This window comes from Lytechinus variegatus, chromosome 1, assembly GCF_018143015.1.
Source record: "Lytechinus variegatus isolate NC3 chromosome 1, Lvar_3.0, whole genome shotgun sequence".
Classification (NCBI taxonomy): domain Eukaryota; kingdom Metazoa; phylum Echinodermata; class Echinoidea; order Temnopleuroida; family Toxopneustidae; genus Lytechinus; species Lytechinus variegatus.
In genome coordinates, this window is record NC_054740.1 from 9,519,376 (window position 1) to 9,545,458 (window position 26,083).

At 38.2% G+C, this 26,083-nt stretch overlaps 2 protein-coding genes across 2 annotated transcripts in view; one reads left to right on the forward strand and one right to left on the reverse strand.

Annotated features, from left to right (window-relative positions):
• Positions 1-1,551: 1,551 nt before the first annotated feature.
• On the reverse strand, positions 1,552-13,373 carry LOC121423369 (protocadherin Fat 1-like). The gene is made up of 2 exons (XM_041618744.1): positions 13,211-13,373; positions 1,552-7,462 (listed from the first exon to the last, which is right to left on the reverse strand). The coding sequence occupies exon 2, from the start codon at positions 7,410-7,412 to the stop codon at positions 4,104-4,106; it is 3,309 nt and encodes a 1,102-aa protein (XP_041474678.1). The 5' UTR covers positions 7,413-7,462; positions 13,211-13,373; the 3' UTR covers positions 1,552-4,103.
• Positions 13,374-23,746: 10,373 nt separating this feature from the next.
• The window catches only part of LOC121423469 (protein Red-like), a 46,762-nt gene continuing 44,425 nt past the window's right edge, over positions 23,747-26,083 (forward strand). The window contains exon 1 of the mRNA XM_041618851.1: positions 23,747-23,836. Within this exon, the coding sequence (XP_041474785.1) occupies positions 23,827-23,836 (10 nt within the window). The 5' untranslated portion in view covers positions 23,747-23,826. The remainder of the gene's footprint in view (positions 23,837-26,083) is intronic.

Here is a 26,083-nt window from a genome sequence, read left to right on the forward strand (position 1 = left end):
GGGTTCAGACACAACTTTAATCAAACAAATAGAATTTGCAGACTTGCTCTGACAAAACTTGTTTACATTGGGTGAGTAATGTGAAAGCAAGCACAATGTCTATTCAGTGAACAAATTTATTTATATTACTGTGCATAGATGTACATGTAATGTTTTTAAAGACAAATGATTCAAATTGTGCATGAACATGGAATATGGTTTACAAATAACATTTAAGTGAACCTCACAAGAAGGTCATGAAGACAAATCCAAACATTTTGAAGTGTATGTTAATCAATGCTTGTTGGGATTCTCTGCGTCCGTCTGAAAGAGATATGACAACGCTCCGGATTGCAGATCTCTTAAAAACCATCAAGCTAGCGGTGAAGCAAAGGCTTTTATCTAAATGGCTAAAAAGTCAAACAAGGTACAATGAACTATAAAGCATGGATGACAAAGAAGAACTAATGGAATGGATATTTCCCATTAGCAATCAAAATCCTCTTGACTCTATCTCATCTTTCTGTTTTCATCAACTGTCCCCACCCTTTTTATCTAGGTTTTTATTTCAATACCTTCATAGGCCTATACATGTAAACATTATTGAATAAATGTTGTTTTATTATCTTAATAACACAAATGTATGCCAAGTAAATACTTTTTTATTCATCGATGAAATTGGTAAAGCATCAAAATAGGATGAGAAATGAAGGATGGTTGATGATTTTAAACAAGGTTTTTTGTCTTTAATACAGATTGCAAATCTTTCTCCTGAGGAAACCCTGTTCAACATTTCACATCATTTGACATGTTGATGAATATGAATTGTACATGTCCTATATGCACAGGCCAAAAATTACTTCAAAATTTTCTCAAAAATGTATGGGGGGAAAGGCTTCATTGATCACTTCATGTACAATTTGACAATGTGGGAAAATAACAAAATAAGAGTTGTAATTAATTAGACCAGTAGGCCGACATATAATTGTACAAAGTTATAGTTGTACCAGCTTGCTTGTTAAAGACTTTTTCGCCCTTTTTACACAGGATTTTCTTAACCCCGGACTATCGCTAACCCCGTACTATCCTTAACCCCGTACTATTTTTTTTTCCTTTTCACACATGCCAAATTGTTATTGCTAACCCCGGATAAGGAATGCTTGCTTTTCACACACGAAACTCGCTAACCCCGGACTAGTGGTTTTTGTCGATCATTCGTAGTACAAGTACTTCACTCGTACACACGCTACAATTTCCTTAACCCCGTACTATAGGTGGGGCCAAATAGTACGGGGTTAAGCTTAGCCCACTTTCGTTTTACACATGCGATCTTAACCCCGTACTATTGCTCTTAGCACCGCAATTGGTGGGCTAACCCTGTTTTTTTGCAGGGCCAAATAATCCTGTACTATAGGTGGGGTTAGCCCACTTGCAAAAATGCTGTGTAAAAAGAAAGTGAGCTAAGCTTAACCCCGTACTATAGGTGGGGCTAAATGGCAATTTAGCCCCACCTATAGTACGGGGTTAAGGAAATTTTAGCCTGTGTAAAAAGGGTATATGTTTATATGACAGCATGGTCTTTAAATGATTTATATTCATTACCAGGAAGGGATGAAATGTAACTATGACAAAATGAATGATTCATGTAAATAGTATAAAACTATCATTTGGGGTCAGTCACCCAGAAAAACTAATTTGCTTTCATCTCATTATGCATTGATTAATCTCTTCTGTGAATTCAACTTGCAGAACGCCGCTGTGCACGCTTCCTACAATGGCCTATTGATTGGAGCGTATGTAATTATAATCCCGCTGCCACTGTGCTCCTATACCTTGCTTTCATGAGCACTCTGCCCTGCCTGCCTGCCCGCCTGCTTACCAGCCTGGTAGGCTGCGGTCACATGAAGTTCAGCTTTGAGATGCTGCATGCCCGCATACCAAATGCAAACACAATTATTGGACATGCCTCTGTCCCAGGTTACATACTGGTGCATATGGAATGTCAAGAGGGTTTTTTTTTCATGTTTTATGCACTTCATGTTGAAGGTGTCTCTGAAGCATGAATTGGTGGCAGAATGTTTTTATTTCCTGTTATGCATTCAATTGATGAATGTTTACCAATCGCCCAATTTCAAGGATTAATTCCATATTTTAGGTATTTTGGCTAATATTCATAGTTCCATGTATCAAACCAGCATGGGTATAAGTATTCAAGTATTGACATCTACATGTAAAAGTACAGTATACAATGTTGTTACTTCTGCAATGTTCAGTAAAAAGCTTTTCTTAGAAAAGTTTCAAATAAAGTAAAGCAATATCTGAATCAAAACTGAATATTTCTATACAAAATTGCATTCAATATACTGTACAAAAATGAAACAATATAATTCAAAAGGATTGTCAGCAATTTCAGTGGATCAATCAAACTTTCATCTATTATCCAAAACAAGATATATGTTCCAATGCTTTCTGCTATTAAAGGCCCCGTAGCCTGTTAAAATAGAATATATGCCTATATTCTATAAAGCCTTAAAGTCAGAACAGTATATGTACATATACTGTAATTGGTTTCAAATGCACATGATATGGATATAAATTTAACTATGTAGATGATCCATGAACTGATTTATTTAATATTGGATTTTTGATTATCATTATTGTTACTTTACCGTTATGGGAAACTCTGTTACCATGGTAACATGGAAGAGTAGCCAATCAAAGACAAGGTTTCTATGGTAACAGCAAAGTGACCATAATTGCAAGTCTTTACAGAATGGACGCCTGATTCTTTCTGACCTGCAGATGGTATGAATATTTCATTATTCTTTACTTATCTGTGAAACCTCACACCCCCATCTAGGTAGAATTAAAATGGTGTTGATCCAGATTGATTTATGTGTGCACTTGGCTCTGAGTTTATGGGGATACACACAGTACAAGGCATATGAAAAGGTAGAAACCTGGCAAGACAGTCTGCCATCACAATATGCCTATTGATCGTGAACCAACCAGCATGGAAAGGGAGTAGATGAATCTGATCGTGAAAATGAACTACAAATACTTTATAATGCAAATGTACCTGGAGGCAAATGCCCAGGTACAAAAGCATATATCGCAATAAATCGCTTGCAGTGTGCATGGCATGCTCCTTGCACCCTATCTTACATAGTCCAGACTGATGAATGGAAGCTCATACTGATGTAACTTTGAAGGTTTTTTAAAGCATATGTTTTACAAAAAGATAAAAGTTCTACAAGTGAAGTGACTTCAGAAACAAAAGTAAATTTCACCTTGATTTTAATACACCTGTAGTCCTGTACTATCCCGAATCAACTGGATATCATTCAAAAGTGAGGTGAGGGGTAGCAATAATTATGAAAATTGCATCAACAACCATATAATCAAATGTCTATCTTTAATGAAAAGTACATACATGTAATCCTTGTTTGACAATTTTGAATCTGTTATATTTCTGGTCAGTGAAAGCTGATCTATGCCATCACTTTCCAAGAGTCGATCAAAGTCATGACCATCCTTCAAAGGTTGAGCAAACTCTTTCAAGTTCTCCTCAAGACCTCAACCCAATAACACAGTCGATTTCATCTTGAGCTTCTCCTCATCGCTAATGAGCCAAGAAATGATGAGACCATTGACAAACCAAGCTGTCATTTTGCCGACAGGAAATAGCCTAAAATCAGATTAAAATGCCATTCTGCTCAAATTACACCACTCATACAGCTGCTTGGGAGATCATCTTTGCTTAGAATATTCTTTCTTCATTAACATTGCACAAATCGCAGTCAGGGTTTTCTTTCTGAGAGTTTCGCTCATCTTAGCAGGGTACCAACATCTACGCACTTCATCAACATTTCACGCTCACTACATGTATACTTGCTCCAGTAAAATTTATGGACACTACATGTATGAATTATAGTTCAATACACTCAGTCAATCTTTTTTTCTTTCATTTATTTCACATGACTCTTAAAATAATGTCATAATAAGTTAGGATAAATATTAAAGTGCAACACCCATCATCCTTTTTCTCTCTTTCAAACAATTTTTGCTATTATTTGTAGCTACTTTCCAAGCTCACAAAGTAAAAACTTGAAAGGAATTATAGACTAACCTGCATTGTCGATACTGAACCTTCCAAGTCCACTTCCATCTCGGATTGTGTAAGACACCTCCCCATCTATACCCATGTCCATATCAGCAGCAGTTATAGTCATCACTTCAGTGTCATTGATATGTCCTTCATGTACAGATCCAGTCAGCACATAGTTTTGGAAAACGGGAGCATGAGTGTTCTCATTAACATCCACAACCTCTACGACTATGCGGCATGTTGAACTCATAGCTGGTATTCCTTCATCTCGGATGGCGACTACAATTTCGTAAAGCTGCGTCTCCTCGTAGTCCAGCATTTCCACCAGGCGGAGCGTGCCATAATCAGTGTCAATGCTGAACTTCGAGGGTCCTGAATTATCAAGTCTGTAATGTACAGTTCCATTAGGAGGGTTATCAGGATCGTGAGCTTGGACGCTCAGAACAGCAGCTCCTGTTGGAAGGTCTTCACGGATCTTGACTTTGTTTTCGGGGAGAAGACATTGTGGTGGATTGTCATTGATGTCATCCAGGGATACTCTGACGATGACAGAGGTAGAGAGGGGTGAATCAGAAAGATCTGTTGCCTGAACTCGAACTTCATGGATTGGAATGGTTTCTCTATCAAGTGGCCCAGCAACGCTAAGCTCTCCAGAGATGATATCAATGTCAAAGGAAGGAGAATCACTGATGATGCTGTAACGCACTTCTTGATTACGACCCTCATCCCGATCAGAAGCATGAACTGCTAAAAAGCGAAGGCCTACTTCTGCATCTTCAGGAATATTGACATCATATTGTTTCAGATCAAAGTGGGGTGCATTGTCATTGACATCAGTCAGGGTGATGGTCAAGGGGCTCTTCCTTGTATGCTGGGGCCTACCCATGTCTGCTACCTTTACTGTTACATCATACACACTCTGAGTTTCACGATCCAGGGGCATTAGAACTTTCAATTCACCTGTTTCAAAGTCCATTTGGAAGTGGGACTTATCATTCCCATCTGAAATTGCATAAAGAAGTTTTCCATTAAAGCCATGATCCAAATCATTAGCATTGACAGTAAGGACAGTGCTGCTAACAGGTGAGTCTTCAGGAACTGCTACAGATGTCCTAAACCCAGTCTCAAACTCTGGCTCATGCACATTAGCAGAGTACAACTCTGCATAGTTGGGAGGGAGATGTTCAACCTCTTGGTTACTTGCCTGAAGTTGCTCATACAGCCCGACAATCTCCTCTGCAACATCTGTTTCCTGGCATGTCACTTTCAAACCCCTTGCATGGGCTTGAGGATTGGGGTTTGCATTGTTGGTGATCGACATGTTGGTTCTCATATAGCTGACAGAAGTTGGTCCATCTCTTGCCTCTATTCTCAAACTATAGAACAGGGGATCAGAATCTGCTACAGGGCGAGACAAAGTCAGGTTTCCTGACTGAGTATTAATGCTAAATAGGTCATTCACATTTCCACTCGTAATCCAGTATCTTGGTCTATTATCATCAAAGTCCAGGGCAGATATCAATGCAATGGCTCTCCCACTTGGAAAAGACTTGGCAATTGCCCCAACACAATTGATCTTCTCAAACTTTGGTCTGTTGTCATTGAGATTGATGAGGTTGATGACAACTACAGCTTCTGCTTCTCTTCGGAAAGGAGCTCCCCAATCAGAAGCCCTCACTCTTAGCCTGTACTGGTGCCTCATGGTCTCATAGTCAAGAACTTTGCTAGTATTTATTGATCCAGTTTGGTGGTCTATGGTAAAGGGAACTGGATTCATGTTTGCGATACTGTATGAAATGAAACCATTCTCTCCATGATCTGGATCACTTGCTCGTACCACAAGGACTTGGTAATTAACCGGTCGGTTCTCTTCAACTTCTACAGTATAGAGCTCTTCTTCAAAAGATGGATTGTTATCATTTGCATCTGAAAGAATGACCAAAACCCTTGTATCAGCGATGGTTTGCTGTTTGGAATTACGAACTGCAACTGTGAAATCATATTCTGGTGTAGTCTCTCTGTCCAGATCAACAGCAACAGACAGCATCCCTGTGTGAGTACCTATCGAAAATGGCAGAGATGGATCCTGAATGACATAAGAGAAACCAGTGTTGCCTATAGCGCTCCGGGGTGCAACAGATAGAAATGGGGTGTTCACAGGCATTAATTCACTGATAGTGGTGTTGAAGAAGTCACTGGTAAAATAGGCTTCAAAATTCATGGCACCATCAAGGACAACACCAACCACGAGAGAAGTGGTCCTCGGGGACGATCCTCTGTCTGATGCAGCTACAGTCACGTTAAAAGCATGGGGTAGGTTGGATGTGAGAAGAGAATTAGCGATCTTCAGTTGATAGCGACCAGGTGTTGACGATGGCTCAACTCTAAAGAACCCACCAGGGTCCCCGTCGATGATATCTAAAGATGCGATTTCACCATTAGCACCTCCGTCTTCATCTGTCACACCTACAACCGCAAAGACTGTCCCTACCTCACTGTTTCTTGAAACAGTGGGTTGCTTCTCAACCCTTATCTCGGGACTATGCTTGTTGACTTGCTCAACATATATCCTCAGCTGCACTGATGACGTAAGAGCTACTCCTCCATATGGTGTGAAACCTCTGTCTTTTGCAACAACAGTTAGAGCATAACTTGATCGCTGATCAAAGTCCAGAGGTCTAGTCAAGGACACCACACCAGTGGTTGTATGGATTGCAAACTGATCTGTCTGCTGGCGGAAACTATAATATACCTCTCCATTGATGCCACTGTCTGAATCATGAGCCTCAACTTGAATAATGTTGGAGAAAACTGGATAGTCCTCACGAACTGTTGCTGCATAGTTCCCTCTCAAGAAGAGTGGAGGTTGCTCATTAACATCCTTTACAACAATGTGCACTTCTGCCGTTGCTGAGCTTCTCTCTCCCCCTGAGCTGCTCTGTGCAATGACCGTAAGATAATACTCCGGCCTTACCTCTCTGTTAACTTTCAAATTGGGACACTGGCTTTTGTTTCTACACGGTCTTGTCCTTATCCTCAAAAAAGCAAAGTCACCAACAACCTCTGGTCTGGCAGAGAAAAGGTCGCTCACATCGCTTTCCTGCAAACTGTATCGCACAGTCACTGATGGGTCTGGCAAGTAAATGCCCATCTTCTGTTCTGTGGAGATGAAGGTTCTGATGGGAGAGTTTTCTGCAATAGTGGCATTGTATATTGAACGGGTGAACTGGATGTCTTGACCGAGGACTAGGCTGAAGCCCAGCTGCAGAACCAGAAGGAGGAATGCCATTGTCCCCTTCCAAAGGTGCCACCTGACTCCTGCCATAGTGGTGCTTACTGTGGAGCTTGGCTCTGCTGCACAGCTAGCCAATGTCTCTGCAAAATGGGAGAGAAAAAAGTGGGGAAACAATCTATTAGTCACAAGTACATGTACATGTACCTTTCGACTACAAACACAATAACATCATATAATTTTTAGGTACATGCAGATTATATATGCATTTTATAAACAATACATAATTTTTGCACAAGGCAATTAATGGACAGGGAATGATTTAATTTCATTATAGAAAAAAGAAAAAAAAAATGAACTCCAGGGATAATTGGCAAATTTCCTACATGTATTTTATAAAATGATACACAACAGTCCAAGTAAAATCTTTGAGGAAAAAGTGCCAACATTTGCGTAATTTTGTCACAGTGCCCTACTCTGCCATATGCAGAGATTCTGATCCAAATCATTAGGAATTAAATGACCTGTTGGAAAGGAGCAATGATTATAAAGTCCGATCGACCATGACAATTGTATCTGGGTCAATATCCTTTTATGGCTCCATAAAGGCATCTGTCATCAAGAACGTGGTTATTTTTTTTTCCAACAGATAGTGTAAGACCTTGTTGTAAATTGTTTGCTGATGTGTACAATGCACATGAATAAAAACAATTTAAACAAATTGAAATTTTAAATACAGTTTACAAATATATTGTAAATCTTTCAAATTCTTCATTTTTCAGGAAGTTACAAACCAAAAATAACTTAAAACATTATTTGATCATGTTTATAGATTTAGTCAGTGTCCTTTTCACTTTTAATTGAAAAAAGGAGATGATTAGAGTTTATATTGATGTGCCAGTGCATTTACATGTACATGTAGGTCTACATGTACAAACCACTGCAGGTGCCCAAATTTATGCTCAATCTACAAGGTACCAGCACAAAAACACTGATCTTTGATTGACTTGATACATACAGTACTACAAAATAGTACACAACTGCAAGCATACACAAGATACACATTTTAGCTTTGACATTTCAATGAAACAGTAGTTTTCTTTTAATTACTAACTGAACAATGTTCATTCATCCGAAAACAATCTGAAAATGTTTTCAACGCTGTTTCACACATTAATATGTTGTGTTTTTTTAAATAATTAATATTCATGCATGATGTGTATTGTGAGTCAAGACTCAATAATAGTGTATACTTCTGCTATAAAGAATTTTAATTTGGTGTGATTTTTTATGAAATCATATTAATAACAAAAATACAAGAGAATACAGAGCTTAACATTACAATGGTACATTGTTGCTACATGTACATGTACCTCCTGAATCAGATTCAAAATGAAAACATCATAAATGTGGTGATGATGGACAACAATACAATTGTGACTGGGGCATTCACACACAAAGAAAAATTGTTTTGGTCAATTTGGTCAATTGGTCAATCAATTGATCAAGCATGGATCAATTCCAGTTGATCCAGCATGGTCCCATGATCATATTACCATACATTAGATTGCCAATCAATAGGCTCAATAGTAAAGAGTAACCTTTCAGAATAAAACCCATCATGGAGGAACAATGTTTTAAAAGCCTACAGTGAACATTCCAAGACCTTGTTAGAACTATATACTTGTAATTTTATACAGGGCCTTTTGGGGGGTATTTTTCATCAGAATATTTTGATTTTGAAAAAAATATTATACAACAGAATTTGATGGTGTGAATTAAGCCTAGGCAGCTGAGTGGGAAGGCCGGAGAGGAAGTCATCAATGGTTTGATTACTTCCTGCAGGGGCAGAGGGTTCCATCTCAGCCCACAAGGTCTCAATTAAAACCAGAGTTTGGTGGGTGGAAGGGAGGTGCTGGCCAACAGGAACCAATTTTGATTTACGAAAATATGAAAATACTTCTGATTGATGTTTGTGTTGTTCCAGAATCCAAGTTCTGCCATCCATACACAATTTACAAAAAGGTCCAAAACAATTGTTTCAAGAAAAATAGTACAAATTGATGCATTTCAAAAAGCAACTGCAGGTGATAATGTTGTTATTATGATAAAAAACAGGTACATTTAAGTTATCATTATTAAGTCCTACATGTACTTGTACATGTAAGCACATATGTCAACTTTTGCAATACTAGTAACACATCCTGCATGTACTGTATGTATTGTATAATAAACCAGAAATCACATACTAATACACAGGTCTGTAAGGCCTCTGTTCAAAAGGGTCCAATTTTATATCATTTACAGCACAAATGGCAGGACATAAAAGAGCACAGAAATATCCAAGGCCACAAAAGAAGTATTATATTGAGGCCTATCAATAGATAGGTCCATGGCCTTGCACTAATTCAATTTACGCCTTATAACCCTTGGTTTGAACTTTGAACATACATGTAGTACAGGTATCACAGAATTATCATGCCTGACCTTATCATACATCACAAATAAGCTTATATTTCATACCTTTCAGGTATTTCAAATACATGTAGGCCCACATAGTAGGCTTATGGACTAGCATTGATGATCAGCATTAAACTGTGCTATATGTATGTACATATAGGCCCATGTTGGAGCAGTGGTCATCATCATTTTAATGATGTTAACCTGGTAATGTCATCATGACAAGGATCATTAGCCAATCTCTACACTTCCTTGGCTGGCCCACTCAAGCATTCACTGATGAAATGCTCTAGCCCTGATACCAACATTTTTTAATAGGTCCGTGCATGAAATGAGCCAATGAGATAATGATGAAGGGCTTATTCTCTCAAGGGCAAGTGAAATGGAAGAAGAAATTCAAAATGACTAAAACTTTGACACAAACAAATATATTACAGAACCCAAGAGGTCTACTTTTTTATTTTGGGTTTGTCATGAATTAAAAAAAAAATCTAACTCTTTGAAATAACAATGTAACCTACAATGTACTCTTCATACATGTACAGTGTGCGAATTTAAAGGTTCCGAATCCTGAAAGAATGTTTTTAAATCTAACTACATGTACATGTATACACTAAAGTACTCATTGAGAGCCTTCTATAGAGGTTCAATGATATTTTTTCTCTACATTTGGAATGTCTTCAAACAGACACTGCACCTATAAAAAATGTGCAGTGTGCTAATTCATCATGAAAATTATTAAAATACAAGTGGAATGCCTCTGGCCATCTCACCTGCATCACGCGGTTCAATATAGTAGCAGTGCTGACTTTGAATACTACTCTAACTCGCACAAGATGTTCAGTGATACATGGTTACTTTTATGTCCACTTTTTATGAACTAGACCAATAAACTTACAGAGATATGATGGTTATTCAACAAAAAACCCCAACATGGCCAAAGTTCATTGACCTTACATGACCTTTGACCTTGATCATGTGACCTGAAACTCGAACAGGATATTCAGTGATACTTGATTACTCTTATGTACAAGTTTCATGAATCAGATCCATAAACTTTCAAAGTTATGATGGTAATTCAACAGATACACCCAATTCGGCCAAAGTTCATTGACCTTTGACCTTGGTCATGTGACCTGAAACGCGCACAGGATGTTCAGTGATACTTGATTACTCTAATGTCCAAGTTTAATGAACTAGACCAACAAACTTTCAAAGTTATGATGGTAATTCAACAGATACCCCCGATTCGGCAAAAGTTCATTGACCCTAAATGACCTTTGACCTTGATCATGAGACCTGAAACTTGCACAAAATTTTCAGTGATGCTTGATTACTATTGTGTCCAAGTTTCATGAATCAGATCCATAAACTTTCAAAGTTATGATGGGAATTCAACAGATATCCCCAATTCGGCCAAAGTTCATTGACCCTAAATGACCTTTAACCTTGGTCATGTGACGTGAAACTCATGTAGGATGTTCAGTGATACTTGATTAACCTAATGTCCAAGTTTCATGAACTAGGTCCATATATTTTCTAAGTTATGATGACATTTCAAAAACTTAACCTCAGGTTAAGATTTTGATGTTGATTCCTCCAACATGGTCTAAGTTCATTGACCCTAAATGACCTTTGATCTTGGTCATGTGACATGAAACTCTAATAGGATGTTCAGTAATACTTGATTAACCTTATGGCCAAGTTTTATTAACTAGGTCCATATACTTTCTAAGTTATGACGTCATTTCAAAAACTTAACCTCAGGTTAAGATTTGATGTTGACGCCGCCGCCACCGCCGTCGGAAAAGCGGCGCCTATAGTCTCACTTTGCTTCGCAGGTGAGACAATATAGTATCTCCTATATTTGCACTTTAAAGTTAAACATTTTGTTGCAGGTTCTTTCTCAATTATCAATTTTCACTGGGATTTGTTTATTTTTTTAACCTTAAAAACAAAATATGATTTTCAATCCATTTTTTAGAACTTTAAACACTTCGATTATTTATCAACAAAGCAAAAACATGTTTGAAATAAGTTAAAGTGAAATACAAATATCTTCAAACTCAATAATTTATCATGTAGACCTACATTATCGAATCTATTTTCTGAAAAGTTCAGACTGATACCCCTTTCATAAACCCAATTATGCGGCTAATAGCAGCATAATTTGGTAGTAAAATCGGAGGAGGAACAGAGTTATCCGCATTATTTTGATGCTGCTATTATCCGCATAATAGCAGCATCGGGACCAGATTTTGACTTTATGAACGCATTTCCAAATAATGCGGATAATTGCCATGGTGCGGTCACAAGGTCACCCTTTTCCAACACCACTGCATCGGAGGGGGCGTGTCCAGTTGTCATGATGATTATCCGCCTTTTTCAGAACGGGCGCTCGTAAAAATAGTGCGGATTATTTTCGGAGTTTGTGAACGCAATTTTTATTGAATTATCTGCATTACTCTTAGGCAGCTAATTGGAGGATGGGTTTATGAAAAGGGTATTAGTCAACTAAATTTACACATAGATTAAGAACAACCTACATTGTACAAAACAAAAGTGACAACAAATGATTAATAATATAGGGGCCTACTACCTGATATTCATTTAAAATTTGAAAAGAAATAATTAGTTTGTAATTTTATGAAGAGCTGAAGATCCAAATATACAAAAAGTTCACCTATATATATTGCAACATGGGTCACAAGCTAGTAATATTTTGTCATAATATTAAACTTGACCTTTTGAGTTTCGGCATTATTGTGAAAGTGGAAACCACAATGAATTGTATATCAATAGTTATTGCATATTTGTCACATGACAATAGATCTACAATGTCAATGGGTGATTTCAAGTACGGTGTTGGTGTTAGGTCAATTTTTACACAATTTATAGAACACCAAACATATTATGAAGATGCTCCTGAAAAGTAAGTCACTAGTTGTTGAGGTGTTAATAGTGTGAACTGGATCAGTTTTGCAAACTCTGAAATAAGTTTTAGAGCCAGGGAAAGCAATCCAAATTTCAACACTAACACCAACACCGAAGCCAACACCGGACTTGAAATCACCCATGGCCATTTACCCATTCACAAGTGCAGGCATACATTAACAAATCGACGTCCATCACAAGATTATAATAAAAGCATTTCCAGACACAGGAATAAACATTTTATTTCAACACATCCACCGTACTCCAAAATATGAGCAAGTTCACGTCGCATCTCGTGCGATACCAATATCCACGGTTTACCGCCCCGGACTACCAGCGGTACCACCACTTCAATGTCGTGGAGTCTCCAAGCATTTTGGCACCAGATAGTGCGGGTCCGACATTCGGTTGTTATTAAACATTTTGGTTTTTACAGTTGAAAAATGTATATCATGAAAACTTATCGGAAAGAATAATCCGAAATCATATCATCTTACCTTTTAAATATGATTCATCCTGTTATTTGGGAGAGTATATTCCAAATTCATATCCACAAACTCGTTCCAATTCTCGTCGTCTCCATCAAAATTGTGAATAAATGCGCGATATACCGCGTGTACTATGCGAAATAGAGTGTTGCAGTACAAGCGGCATGCCACTGCTTATGCACGCACCAGTACCAAAGGCACGCACAATTAATACACAGTTTTCAGTACTGTAAAAGTGGAAATATTCGCGGTGTGGAAATTTTCGCGCATTTCGCGGCAAGATCGGCGAGCGCGAATTTAAAAACACGCGAATTTATGAGCGTCAAGTTTCGAAACGCGGTTCAATTGCGTGTATCGTTATGGCAAAGAGATTGCATGATCTGATCTAAAGAGGGCGGCATTTACGCAAGCAAGCTTGAGCTCCAATATCTTGTGCATCGCGAGAATTTCTAAAAAGCAATGCGATCATTTTTTTTAACAGTCGCAGATCGGTATTTAATTATGATTTTGGTTGCAATATAAATTGCTTTTGCTGTTTGATTGGTGAGTGTTTAGATCTGTTTAGTTTTTAAGACGTTGGGTCGATCGCCTGTGTTTGTTGATTGATCCCATGCACTTTGAATAGCCGTAATCCCCCCGATCCTTACCCGGTGCTCGGCCGTCCGTACAAGGCCAGCAGCTAGCATCGCCTCCTTTTGCCTTTCCCAATGTCCGCCCCTCGAAGAAAAGTTGCGCTAAATGTCACAAAAGCTCATAATTAGATCAAAACAATGCTGAATTATGCCGCCCTAGAGCTGAAATTATGATCAGAAAATACAATTTCGTTGCTGATATTTTAATTAAAACCATTCAAAGATGGCAAGAAGGAAGTTACTTTGTGACTATGGAGTGTGCAGCGCGAATTTAAAAACCCGCGAATATGTTGTGAAGCCGCCAAGCGCGAAAAATTAATCCCGCGAAAATAACAGCGTTTACAGTATGCGTTTGGCGTCAGAACTTCTCTGGTTGGTCATTCGTCGAACGTCCAATGAGATTTCTCCTGCGAAACTTGTTTTGCGAGTATTCTTCAAACTCCACCAAATTGATTTTGATCAGTGCTTTTGATTAAAAACTGATATTTCTCACCTGCTCAAATAAAGAAGATATCACTTGTGACATTTTTTATCGATGTTTCGTATGAATTTGGTATGAATAAAGTCAGCCCATCTCTTGGATAGAGACAGTGGGGGAGGGGAAGATCATTATTATCGGGGCTGAGAATAACATAACTGTTTAACTAGAGTAGAATTCACATTGAAACGCTGAAATTTCACAAAAATCTGATAACAGATAACAAAGTATTTTGGAAATAGTTTGTGAAAACATATATATATGCACGTCGTCATGAAAAGGGCTATGGAAAAGGTTGGTTGATATCATGACCCTTTTTATTTTGTTTCATACTTTGATGCATGTGAGAATGACAATCATATACATTAAAGTTGCAGCACTTTCTCTTTTATACATTAAATCAGTTGTCAATCCGAGATATATTTTCAATAATTCTTCTATCATCAGCTTGTCAATTGCATTATGGACCTGCATAGGCCCATGGTTTCACCGAAGAAAAAATGCAAAGGTTAAAATGACTTAAATTTGTTATTCCTTGTCCATTATTGATTATGATTACAAGCGTTCTGTTTCTCTGATCTGTTAAAATCATATTATTTTCAGCCTGACGGAGCCATTTAAGGTATAGGCAGTAGGTCTATAGCTATAAAGAGAAACATGGCACGCCATGCATTGGCACATTTTTGTGGGAATAATGGATGGCGGGTACGCGTATTGATTTTTCAATAGCGTGTAAAGAGTCAAGCACAATGTTAGATCAACTAATGCTGTAACACAAACAACTCACTTGGGAAAACTACAAAAGAAGAGATTTTCCAATCGAATCCAACACGGAGTTGGAGAAACGTATGAGATCAGATCATTATTCAAATGGTGTTAAGAATTTATAGAATTGATTGACTGGTTGCATTAATTGATGTTGTGATGAACCGGTAACTGACTGCTCAAGAATTGTTTTATACACTAAAAACACGCTGCTTCAAGTTTTAAGCCCGTCACTGGCTCTAACATCTTTTGTTCAAACGTTCTAACAACTTTTGTTCAACTTATTCAATCTTTTCAAACAAGTCCGTCACTTTATCAAATGTTGTTTAAACTTTCAAAGAATTGTTTAATCTCTTTCAAACTTGTTTGAAATTTTAAACAATAGTTGTTAAAATGACGGGCTTAAACAACGGGCTTAAAATTTTAAACAGCATTTTTACAGTGTAAGGGTGCCAAAAAAGGGATGGTGTATTAACAGATCCACAATCGAGTCATTTCATTATATTCAATAAGATGCATGCCGCGTTTAGAACAATTTTGAAAGGGGGTGACTGAACAGGCATGAAATTATAATTTGATGGTCATTTCACATTTTTGTTCCTGGGTTATTGAAAAAAAGGGACTGAACCCCTCCCCCCCCACGCCCAGCAAGGGGGAAAACAAATTTATTAAATGAATAATTGAATATAGATAGATAGATAGATAGATGGATAGATAGATAGATAGGTAGATAGATAGATAGATAGATAGATAGATAAAATAATAAATTTAAAAAAAATCTCAAATGCATGTTTATGATTTGCAGGTTATTTTCTTTCTGTATCCTATTTCGCGAAAAATTAACGTTCATATGCAGATTTGTATATATTGTTTACGTATTTTTATGCATGGTATGTGCATGTGTGTGTGGGCGTTAAGGTGGGTGTATGTGTGTATAATTATGTAAAGTTATGTTGAAGCTTGATGTAAAATGGGATGCAATGATAATATGTATGTTGATTTCTGCTCTCCTGCAAATCATTCAGTCATTTAATATTAAAGGACAAGTCCACCCCAACAAAAACTTGATTTGAATAAAAAGAGAAAAATTCAACAAGCATAACACTGAAAATTTCATCAAAATCGGATGTAAAATAAGAAAGTTATGGCATTTTAAAGTTTCGCTTCATTTCACAAAACAGTTATATGCACATCTCGGTCGGTTTATGCAAATGAGGAACTGATGACATCGCTCACTCACTATTTCTTTTGTATTTTATTATAAAAAATATGATTTTTTTTTATTTTCTCGTCATTGTCATGTGAAATGAAGTTTCATTCCTCCCTGAACACGTGGAATTCCATTATTTTAACATTTTGTGCTGCAGGCAAGGAGGTCCTAATTGTCAAATTCCGATAAAAATTGAAATATTGTATAATTCAAACAATAAAAAACAAAAGAAATAGTGAGTGACATCATCAACTCTCTCATTTGGATGTAACTGGCTCGTTCATAACTTGTAACTATTTCGTTAAAAATAAGCGAAACTTTGAAATGTCATAACTTTCTTATATTACATCCGATTTTGATGAAATTTTCAGCATTGTGCTTGTCTGATTTTTATTCGAATCACCATCTTTCTGGGGTGAACTTGGCCTTCAATTATTATTAAAATACATAGAGGGTTGGGGGCTCAGTTTAGTTTTTTTTTTTAGATATACAAGTATATTCTTAATGAATTTTATTCCGTCCCTATTTGCTTTAGTTTTTGGTAAATATTTTTTGCATATCCTTGTTGATGAAGATTTGTAATTTTGTGTATTTATCTGGATCCATATATGCAAGTTTTACGAGCTTTAAATTTTTAAATCCAGTGCTGTTCAACACATTCAGGCTTAATCATGTTAATTGTAATTCGGTCTCTATCTTTGATTAACTTCTGATTGACTTCACCCCCTCACCCCCCCCCCCCCCCAGCAAAATCCCTGATACTGGCCTATACGTTGCAGGGACCTCAAACATGAGGACGTTCATTTTCGAGAAAAAAAACGGTACTTCAAAAACTTACAATGAATGTACTCTGTTCTTCTTTTTTTTATTGGCATCATCTATATAACCGCCACTGGCGTACAGGTGAGCTTGGGAAAGACATCACCCTCCCAGGTTCCACGACAAATCAAAATGTCAAAAGGAGAAAAGATAAGAACAGGTCAAGGAAGGCCGTACCATGCATATCCCGGGACCATATAACGGGCCGTATGATTTTTATTGCCAGACCGATCATAATGGTCTGCCAGATTTAAAGATTATGTCGCAAGATGGCGCTGTTAATAAAATACGGTAGTGCTGTGTTGATTGCATATACAAATAATTATCGTTTGAGAAATTATTATTGCAAGGTAGGCGCGTAGCAAGAGGGGCCAGGGGCGATGGAGGCGGTCCCCCACCCCCCCCCCCCAAAAAAAAAACGCCCCAAAATTAAAAAAAGGGAAAAAAAAGAAAAAGCGAAGGGAGAAAAGGGAAAAAGGGTATACATTGTAAAAACTGTGGTGTTAAAACTGACACCAATTGGTGTTAATAGAGGACCACATCCTGAGGTGCTAAAAATTACACCATAGAGATTGTACATAACACCAAAGAGTGTAAATGTAACAACCATAGGTGTTTTAATAGCACCTACAGATTTAAAACTTACACCACCAATTTAACACCAGTGTAAAATAACTGGTGTGGTCCTCTATCTACACCCGGGGGGGCACTTACATTGACGAGTGGATACCATGCGCGACCAAAAAAAACACGTAAAAAGGATGTCTTTTTAACGGTAGGGCACGTTACGTACTTAACGTGATAAGGGTGTCAAAAACACAAAAATAATGAAAAAAAGGGTATCTATTTCGCTAGGACAATTACGTGTTTAGGGTCGAATTTGCGGAGATGATAAAACAAAATTAAAATGTTTTATAAAGGATGTCCTTTTTGCCACAACACTTTATGTTTAGAGTCCGATTTGCGCGAGGTGTAGAAGATGGGGTCGTACTAAACCAAATAAGATAAAGCCGACGACCGAAGGACCCGTAACAATAAAACATTCCTGTACTTGTTTAGGGGTTCATTTCAGGGAATATTTGCCAAGATTATCGTTTTGTTTCCAATACTTGTTAAGGGTAGGGTTTGACACCCTAATACTTGTTAAGGGGTGCATTTTCAGAATATGGAAATTACGTGTTTAGGGTGCTTTTCGAGTCCCCATGGTCGCGCATGGTATCCACTCGTGAATGGAAGTGGCCCCCCGGGTATGTACACCGGTTAACATTTTGCTGTGTATAGCTTTATTGTTTTTTCTTTCTTTTTTTTGTCAAATAATTATGTCAAAAGAATAAAAACCTATAAATAAGATGTTCTTTTCTTTCATCATGTAAATTTTTGCATCCGCGCTCCGCGTGGGAAAAAAAACATCAGAACTGCCTTTCCCCTTTGTCTCCCACACCGGACTCCGTTTTTCCTCTTCCCGGCCATGGGAATCGCATTTTTGCCAAAAATTATAAAGTATACTTCTACGACGACTTGTACGACGATACTCAGCAGGATCCATAAGTCAGGATGTACTGCTAAGGAAATATCTTGGGTGCTCATCTGCAGTGCATACTTGTTGGTGCTTATAAAACATTGTGCTGTTTGTGCAAGTAAAAATATATTCCTTGGTTTAGATGTTGGTTGGAAGCGCCCCCTGAAGACCGCCAATGAAGAAGCATCAAGGATGGTTTTGGGAAGCGCATTCCACGCAGTCACTGTCCTGGGAAAATAGGAGTTCTGGTATAGTTGGGTGCGGCATGGAATAGCCAACAACTTCTTTGGATGGTATTGTCGAGTATTGCTGGCTATCATAGGAGCTGTGTAGTGGTCTGCATTGATTGCTACCATCCTGTGTTGAATTTTGTACATGAGGTAGAGGCTTGCAGCATTTTTCCTCCTCTCCAGGCTCTCCCATTTAAGTTGGTGGATCATGGCAAAGACGCTGTCCATACGATGGTATCTCTGGAGGGTAAATCTTGCTGCTCGCCTTTATACTGCTTCCATTTGTGAGATGTGCTTATTTGTGTGAGGGTTCCACATTGAGCTATAGTATTCCAGGTGTAGTCTAACAGGACTGAAGTAGGCTTGTTGACGGATCTTTTGGGTGGTTCTACGGAGGTTCCTGCTGACAAGTCCTAGGAGTAGATTTGCTCGTGATGTGATGTTGTTTCCCGGGGGGCCACTTACATTGACGAGTGGATACCATGCGCGACCAAAAAACACGTAAAAAGGATGTCCTTTTCACGATAGGGCACGTTTCGTACGTAACGTGATAGGGTGTCAAAAACACAAAAATAATGTAAAAAGGATATCTATTTCGCTAGGAAAATTACGTGTTTAGGGTCGAATTTGCGGGGATGATAAAACAAAATTAAAATGTTTTATAAAGGATGTCCTTTTTGCCCCAACACTTCGTGTTTAGAGTCCGATTTGCGCGAGGTGTAGAAGTTGGGGTCGTACTAAACCCCGGGACTAAACCAAATAGGGTAAAGCCGACGACCGAAGGACCCGTAACAACAAAACATTCCTGTACTTGTATAGGGGTTCCGGGAGGGGTTCATTTCAGGGAATATTTGCCAAGAGTATCGTTTTGTTTCCAATACTTGTTAAGGGTAGGGTTTCACACGCCAATACTTGTTAAGGGGTGCATTTTCAGAATATGGAAATTACGTGTTTAGGGTGCTTTTCGAGCCCCCTTGGTCGCGCATGGTATCCACTCGTGAACGGAAGTGGCCCCCCCCCCCGGGTGTTGTTTATATGTTTATTCCAGGACATGTTTGATGAGAAGGTCAGGCCAAGATACCGGAGATCTAAAACTGATGCAAGGGGAGTATTTCCAAGTGTGTACATTGTGGTGATGGCTTTCCGACGAAGAGAAAATGAGATATGGTAGCATTTCTCTGTGTTGATCTCATCTGCCACGTATTAGCCCGCAAATGTAGCTGGTTGAGATCTTGTTGTAGAGTAAGGCAGTCGGTTTCATCAGAGATTTGACGGTAAAGTAGGCAGTCGTCAGCAAATAGCCGGATGTTAGAAGAGATCCCATATGATGAAAGAGATAAAGAGTAGTGGTATACATGGGTAGTATAAATTTTATTTTTTTTAAATCAGACACAAAATTTCGGCTCTTCTGTTCAGACTGAGAGCGGGTAAACTTTTATACCGTCACTCCCCATGCAAGTTCCCAAATGCTATTTCTTCCGCTTTTCAGCAAGCAATTAGTTGGCAAAGTATCTGCTCAAAGGGGCAGCATTAATTTCGTGCCGTGCTATATGCAAAAGTAGGTAAAAACTTTATTCTGTGTGCTGCACATCTATACGGACCTGTTTTTGGCTTTGCGCCATTGATTTAAAATTTTGAATATCACTGAAGTTTCTTAATCATACAAAAGGAAGCGCTTAATATACAAATAGAGTTACACAATTTTTTTCTTCCAAGAGTCGTTTGGGCCGTGCTTTTCGTGAATGGGAAAGGAAATGTCACTCTTCTAGGCTGTTTCATCATCCCTTTCACATTTTGAGCGATATTTTGCTTCCTATTGTCTTAGAAATATCAAGGGGGAAAACTCCTTACTCCCTGCACCCCCCCCCCCCCCTATATGGACTAGAAGGGCCAACTTGACGAACCAATGGTAATTCCACAGGAAGAAATAACTTGAACTTCTTTTCACAGGACAAAGGGGAGAAAATATTCCATATTTCATATAATGAGATACAAGAATGTCCCATACTTCATATAATAAAAAAAATAGTGAGTCTGAGTGATGTCATCATCCGAGCAGCCAGCTCCGGAGCCAGCCTATAGCTCTCGAGGAAAAATTAATAGTTTTCAAAATGGCCTGGTTCGACCTCGCGTCTGGCGAATTCTGTGAAGTAACGTACGTAGATACCAACGAACGTAGAGGGCAGCAACACACAAGCGTGTTGCTCTAAGGAAGGTCAACTCGATACGCGCATGCAACTGAGCTGCGCGCATATTTTATTGTTCATGACAACGAAATCAAATGCCGATCAAATACAACAACAAATTAGTAGTGATCAAGAAACGAATATGAAAGAATATGACTACAACGATATCAAAGATAACATTAAAAAATATGTTGAGGGATATACATAAATATGAAAACATACTTTGATATTTAAAACTTTACAAATGCAAGTTTCAGGAAACTAAAATAATTACCAAATCGGTGATTGTTGTTATCAGCGATTTCACCAGACGGCTGAATTAGGTGATTTGCGCCGAGACGATTTTGTGACCACTCGCAAAGCATTTCGGGATTGAATATGTCCCCCTTATTTTCTATGGGCTCTTCGCTGAACCCATCATCATTCTATGCTTAAGCTACATTATGCTCCGTCGTCTGCTTAGATTGCAACCCCCTAGTCTAGCACTGGTACTTGTTCTGCTAGGCGTCGATCAGCATTTATCTGCAGTCCATATAGGCCGTGACTCATTTATTTATTTATTTGAGCAAGCAGCAATGCCAATGGGTATTAAAAAAAATAATTCACGTATCTATCAGTAGTATGTTATCATTTCTTTTCACCATTTTCCCCAAAACTTATAAATTTAGAAATACATTCCAATCAGTAATAAGTGAAGTCTACATCTAACCTCGATCTTGATCATGTTGATCGATAGACCAAAAGCTTCAGTCTCTGTATTTTGGTTGCTCTGCTGAACTGCGCTGGCTCACTCACCGATGGAGATTATAGTAAAATGTCAGAAATTGTTGAATAAATCCCCAGAAACGACGGTTATTCCTGTCTAGTTGATCGATAGACCCCAGTCTAAAGATCTAGAAAACTTTATTTGTCTAACTAGACTGTAGACAAATGCTTTGACCAGTCTCGATCTGTTTGTTGAAGATGTTGTTCCACACTGGATATCTAAGTAGATCTAGAATATATATAGATCTAGCACGACTTGCCATGCTTGTTGGTATGAGATAGTCTGCAACAATAAAAAAATACTAAAATAATAAAGCAACTCAAAACAGACGAATTCCACATTGTCTTTATAGTATAGGACGCCTAAATCTAGACCATTTGAGGGTTGGTCCATGCAAGCTATAAAGTTTGGTTCAATTAAGGCCAGCCTGCATGGGCTAGCCTAGGACTAGGAGGTTATGATTTTTTAGTCCGTTAAATACATTCAGGGTAAAGTCTAAATCTAGAACTAGAAGATTATATGGTTGACAAGTTACCGTTAGGCCTTAGCGTTAGGCATGAAATCTTTAAAATTCAGTCAGAAAATGCATAAAAATAAAATCACGACGAGCTCAGTCACTTTCGAAATTTCTCAAAAAAAAAAACGCGTTCTGACAGCCAAGCCCAGGCCATGCAGGCCCAGGAAAATTTACCAATTGCAATATGGCAAACAAATTATGTAAAAGTCTTTAAACATTGATTGCACAGAATCAATGGTCAAATTAAGATATGGATGCTGTCTATCAAGTCTACTTTCTACCCCGAAAATCAGAAATTAAGATGGTCTAATCTATCTAGCCCCCATTTCTAGTCTAGGCCTAGATCTATAACTAAAGTAAGGTTAAGTCTAACGCAAAACGAATGTCGATCACGATGATGGCACTCTGCAAACGATGTAACATTGCAATCAATTTCCCTCAATTGGCTGATTTTCTTAGAAATTATTGAAGAAAACCAGGGAAAATGTGAATAGGTGGCCGTTTATTCAAGCTTTAATTTGGCTTTGGAAGTTTGGTTGCTCAATGATTATCGACCTTCGACGCGACGCAGCGCCTGCATGGCTGTGCAGCTCAGCTGCAGCTCAGCGCGCAGCCAATGCAATGCATCCGATCCGATGCATGAGTTTTTTTTTCGCCGTCCATAGTCTCGGACTCGAAGTTGAAATTAGACCTGGATTTCGGGGATTCAGCTTCTTGTTTTAAGGTTTATAGACTTAAAAGTCAAATGCAATTTAAAATTTGAAATCTGACCTTGAACAATCATCGTTGATAAACATCAGCACTGAAGCAATTGCACTTCAAATCAGACCAGGCAAATTAGATGTCATTGTCTATGTTGCTAGAAGATCTATGACGAGTCGACTGAAGCCCCAGCGCATCATCAACGTCACTAGTTAGCTACGCGACCGCCCCAGACTCGGCGCACCCAGGCCAGAAATATGAACCTCGATTATTACGGTGGTTGTCTATGCATTTATTAGTGGTGCAGCGAAATTCAGCAGAGGAAAATAAGAGATAAGAGGGATCCTCGTCATAGACTTAATATTCCAAAATGAGAAAAAATGTCAAAATCATGATTATTTAAGCTAAATAATTTCTTTAAAATTAAAATCAATATTTTTAATATTTCTACCCAGAATAACCGATCTAATAATTGTTCATTAAAAAAATATTTAAAATTAACAAATGAAAAATAATCAACTCGACAAATTTCCGAAAAGTCCCCCTTATTTTTTAGAGTGGTCACAAAATTCGAGCGGAGTTGACCTTCCTTAGAGCAACACGCTTGTGTGTTGCTGCCCTCTACGTTCGTTGGTAGATACTATCTCTATGCGTACGTACCGGTACGTAGGGCGATTTTGCGAGAAAAAAATTAACAAGAGCGAGACGATTCGCAATACGTGAACGAGAGTCTGTGGACGTGTACGTGTGGAATGTTGATGTTGTTTTTCTCAATGTAATTTTCTAATTATTACTGCAACAATGCCTGAACGTAAGTATATATATATGTTTGTTTTAAATATGAAACGGATATTATTTAATAATACGTCAGAGATTACTGAGATATATGATTGTGATGGGTGGATGAAGTCCCCAGAAATTTCTGCGGACAGTTTCAGTCAGTCAGTGACTCCCACTCCTCCCCGATCGGGGGACCGGCCCCGCCTGCCCGGCCCGGCGTGGCCGGTGTAGCGTTGGATCTGGTGCCAGGGAGACTCGACTACTGAGCTGTGTGTGAAGAGTAACTGAGTCGGTGCGTGGCCACTCACATTAGTATATGAACTATAACAACTACTAAGACAATTAATGACACTTCTTATTCAAGAATTAAGAATTGAGGTGTGGAAAAAAAAAACGTTTGCATCAAAATCTAGTTCTGATCGACGATTGTTACCAAAACATAAACAATGTCTCCTTGTAGTACGAGGTTAGCATATACTCATATACTTCTTCATCATTGACGCCTAATGCATAGGAAGGTTTTAAAAAATTATATGAAAATATAAAAAAATGAAGATTTCTTACCTAACTGACGATGGCTGATGCCGCGCATGGGTTCAAAGCATCTCGCGTGCGAATGAATATCAGTCGTATGCATGCGACACACAAGACACTCTTAAACTTTTCTGGGCATTTGCCCACATAAGATATTACCAATAATTTTATATATCACATTCTGCTATGACACTTACCGAATCATTTAGATCCTTCCGTGACTTCTCCTTGAACTTTCTTTTAAAAAACATGTATATTTTCTTGATCTTTAGTGAAGATTTTATGGAGATGAAAACTGATCAGCGCGGATATAAATTTTCTCCTAAAGAGGGCGCGCGATTTATATTCATATCAAAGACACGACAAGGGAAAGACTAGGCACCTACACTATTTTACACGCAAATCGACGCAAGGCACTATGCGAAGTCCGTGAAGTGTCCAATCTTTTTATTGTATAGACTTTGGGATACCGTATACGTATTATTGACGTTCGTTAAAGCTTGTACTGCTGGTTTCTTTCCAGGCACGTATATTATTTTCATTTTTTTTTATTAGTTATCTTTTTAAATTCATTGCAAATAAGTATTATCACCAATAATAATCTTTAATTATGTTTTTGAAGGTATTTCATTCATTGGTGCCCATAATTAGTAAATTAATCATAAGGATTGCTCATTCAAAGAATTTAGATACAGTTATAAAATTACCGAGGAGCTGAATCAAGGTTGTGAAATTATTAGCGCCACCAACAGGCTTCCTTGTATTTTCATAGAAGAGACGAGCGAAGTCTCTTTCGAGGCCGAGGTAAGCGAAATTTGCTCTTTTTTAATGATTATGATTTTAAATCATTTTCATATTTGTTGCCCCCATTGCTACTTACCGGCAAGAGCCCCAGATCTTTTTTTTTTACATAAAATTTCACAATATAAACGAATTACATCCTACTTGACAAAAAATATAAAATTCAGAAATATCGTTCATAAGGTTCAGTCCTGGACGCATGATCCTCTCTTTCTCTATGTCCAGCTCCTGGTGAGATAGAGAGATGTCTGAAGAATGGGGGGGGGGGGCTCTCAAATTATTTTTTGATGGGGGTGTACCTTACAAAACCCTAAAATGGAAGGAACTGACTACAAGGTAAAATACGGGGTCTTGGGAGCTCAACATATACTGGGCGGTGTGAAGAAAAGGTATGGAATAGGGTCGCAGTACAATTCTGTAGGTACAATGCACGCTAGCGCTGTGCATGCATATATGGGCGCTAGCTGTGCATAGAGTTGATAGTGGAGGGAATTGTGAAGCTGTGCGTGCATCTCTCGCATGCGGAGCATGCGCTGGACAATTTAGCAGGGCAAGGGAACTGAGATGTTTCATAACGAGGGTCTTGCAAGCGAGGCTGCTTCTGAACGGAACTTTGTCATTTGGAGTATCTACATGTAGAGAACTGCCCCCCCTCGAGATTAATGCAGTCCAGTTGAGGAACCTTGTATTCAAATTTAAATTCTGCATTACGCTACCAAAAATCAATCCTCTTTTCTTAATATTTGTTATTTTAAAAAATATCACATTTCCTTTATGGATTTGAACAGAAATAACCTTAAAGGACAAGTCCATGCCAACAAAAAGTTGGTTTGAATACAAAGAGAAAAATCAACAGCATAACACTGAAAATTTCACCAAAATCAGATGTAAAATAAGAAAGATATAACATTTTAAAGTAATTTCACTTAATTTCACAAAACAG

Excerpts from the sequence above, each read along its gene's own strand:
- LOC121423369 (XM_041618744.1), bottom strand. The coding sequence starts at position 7,412 with ATGGCAGGAGTCAGGTGGCACCTTTGGAAGGGGACAATGGCATTCCTC.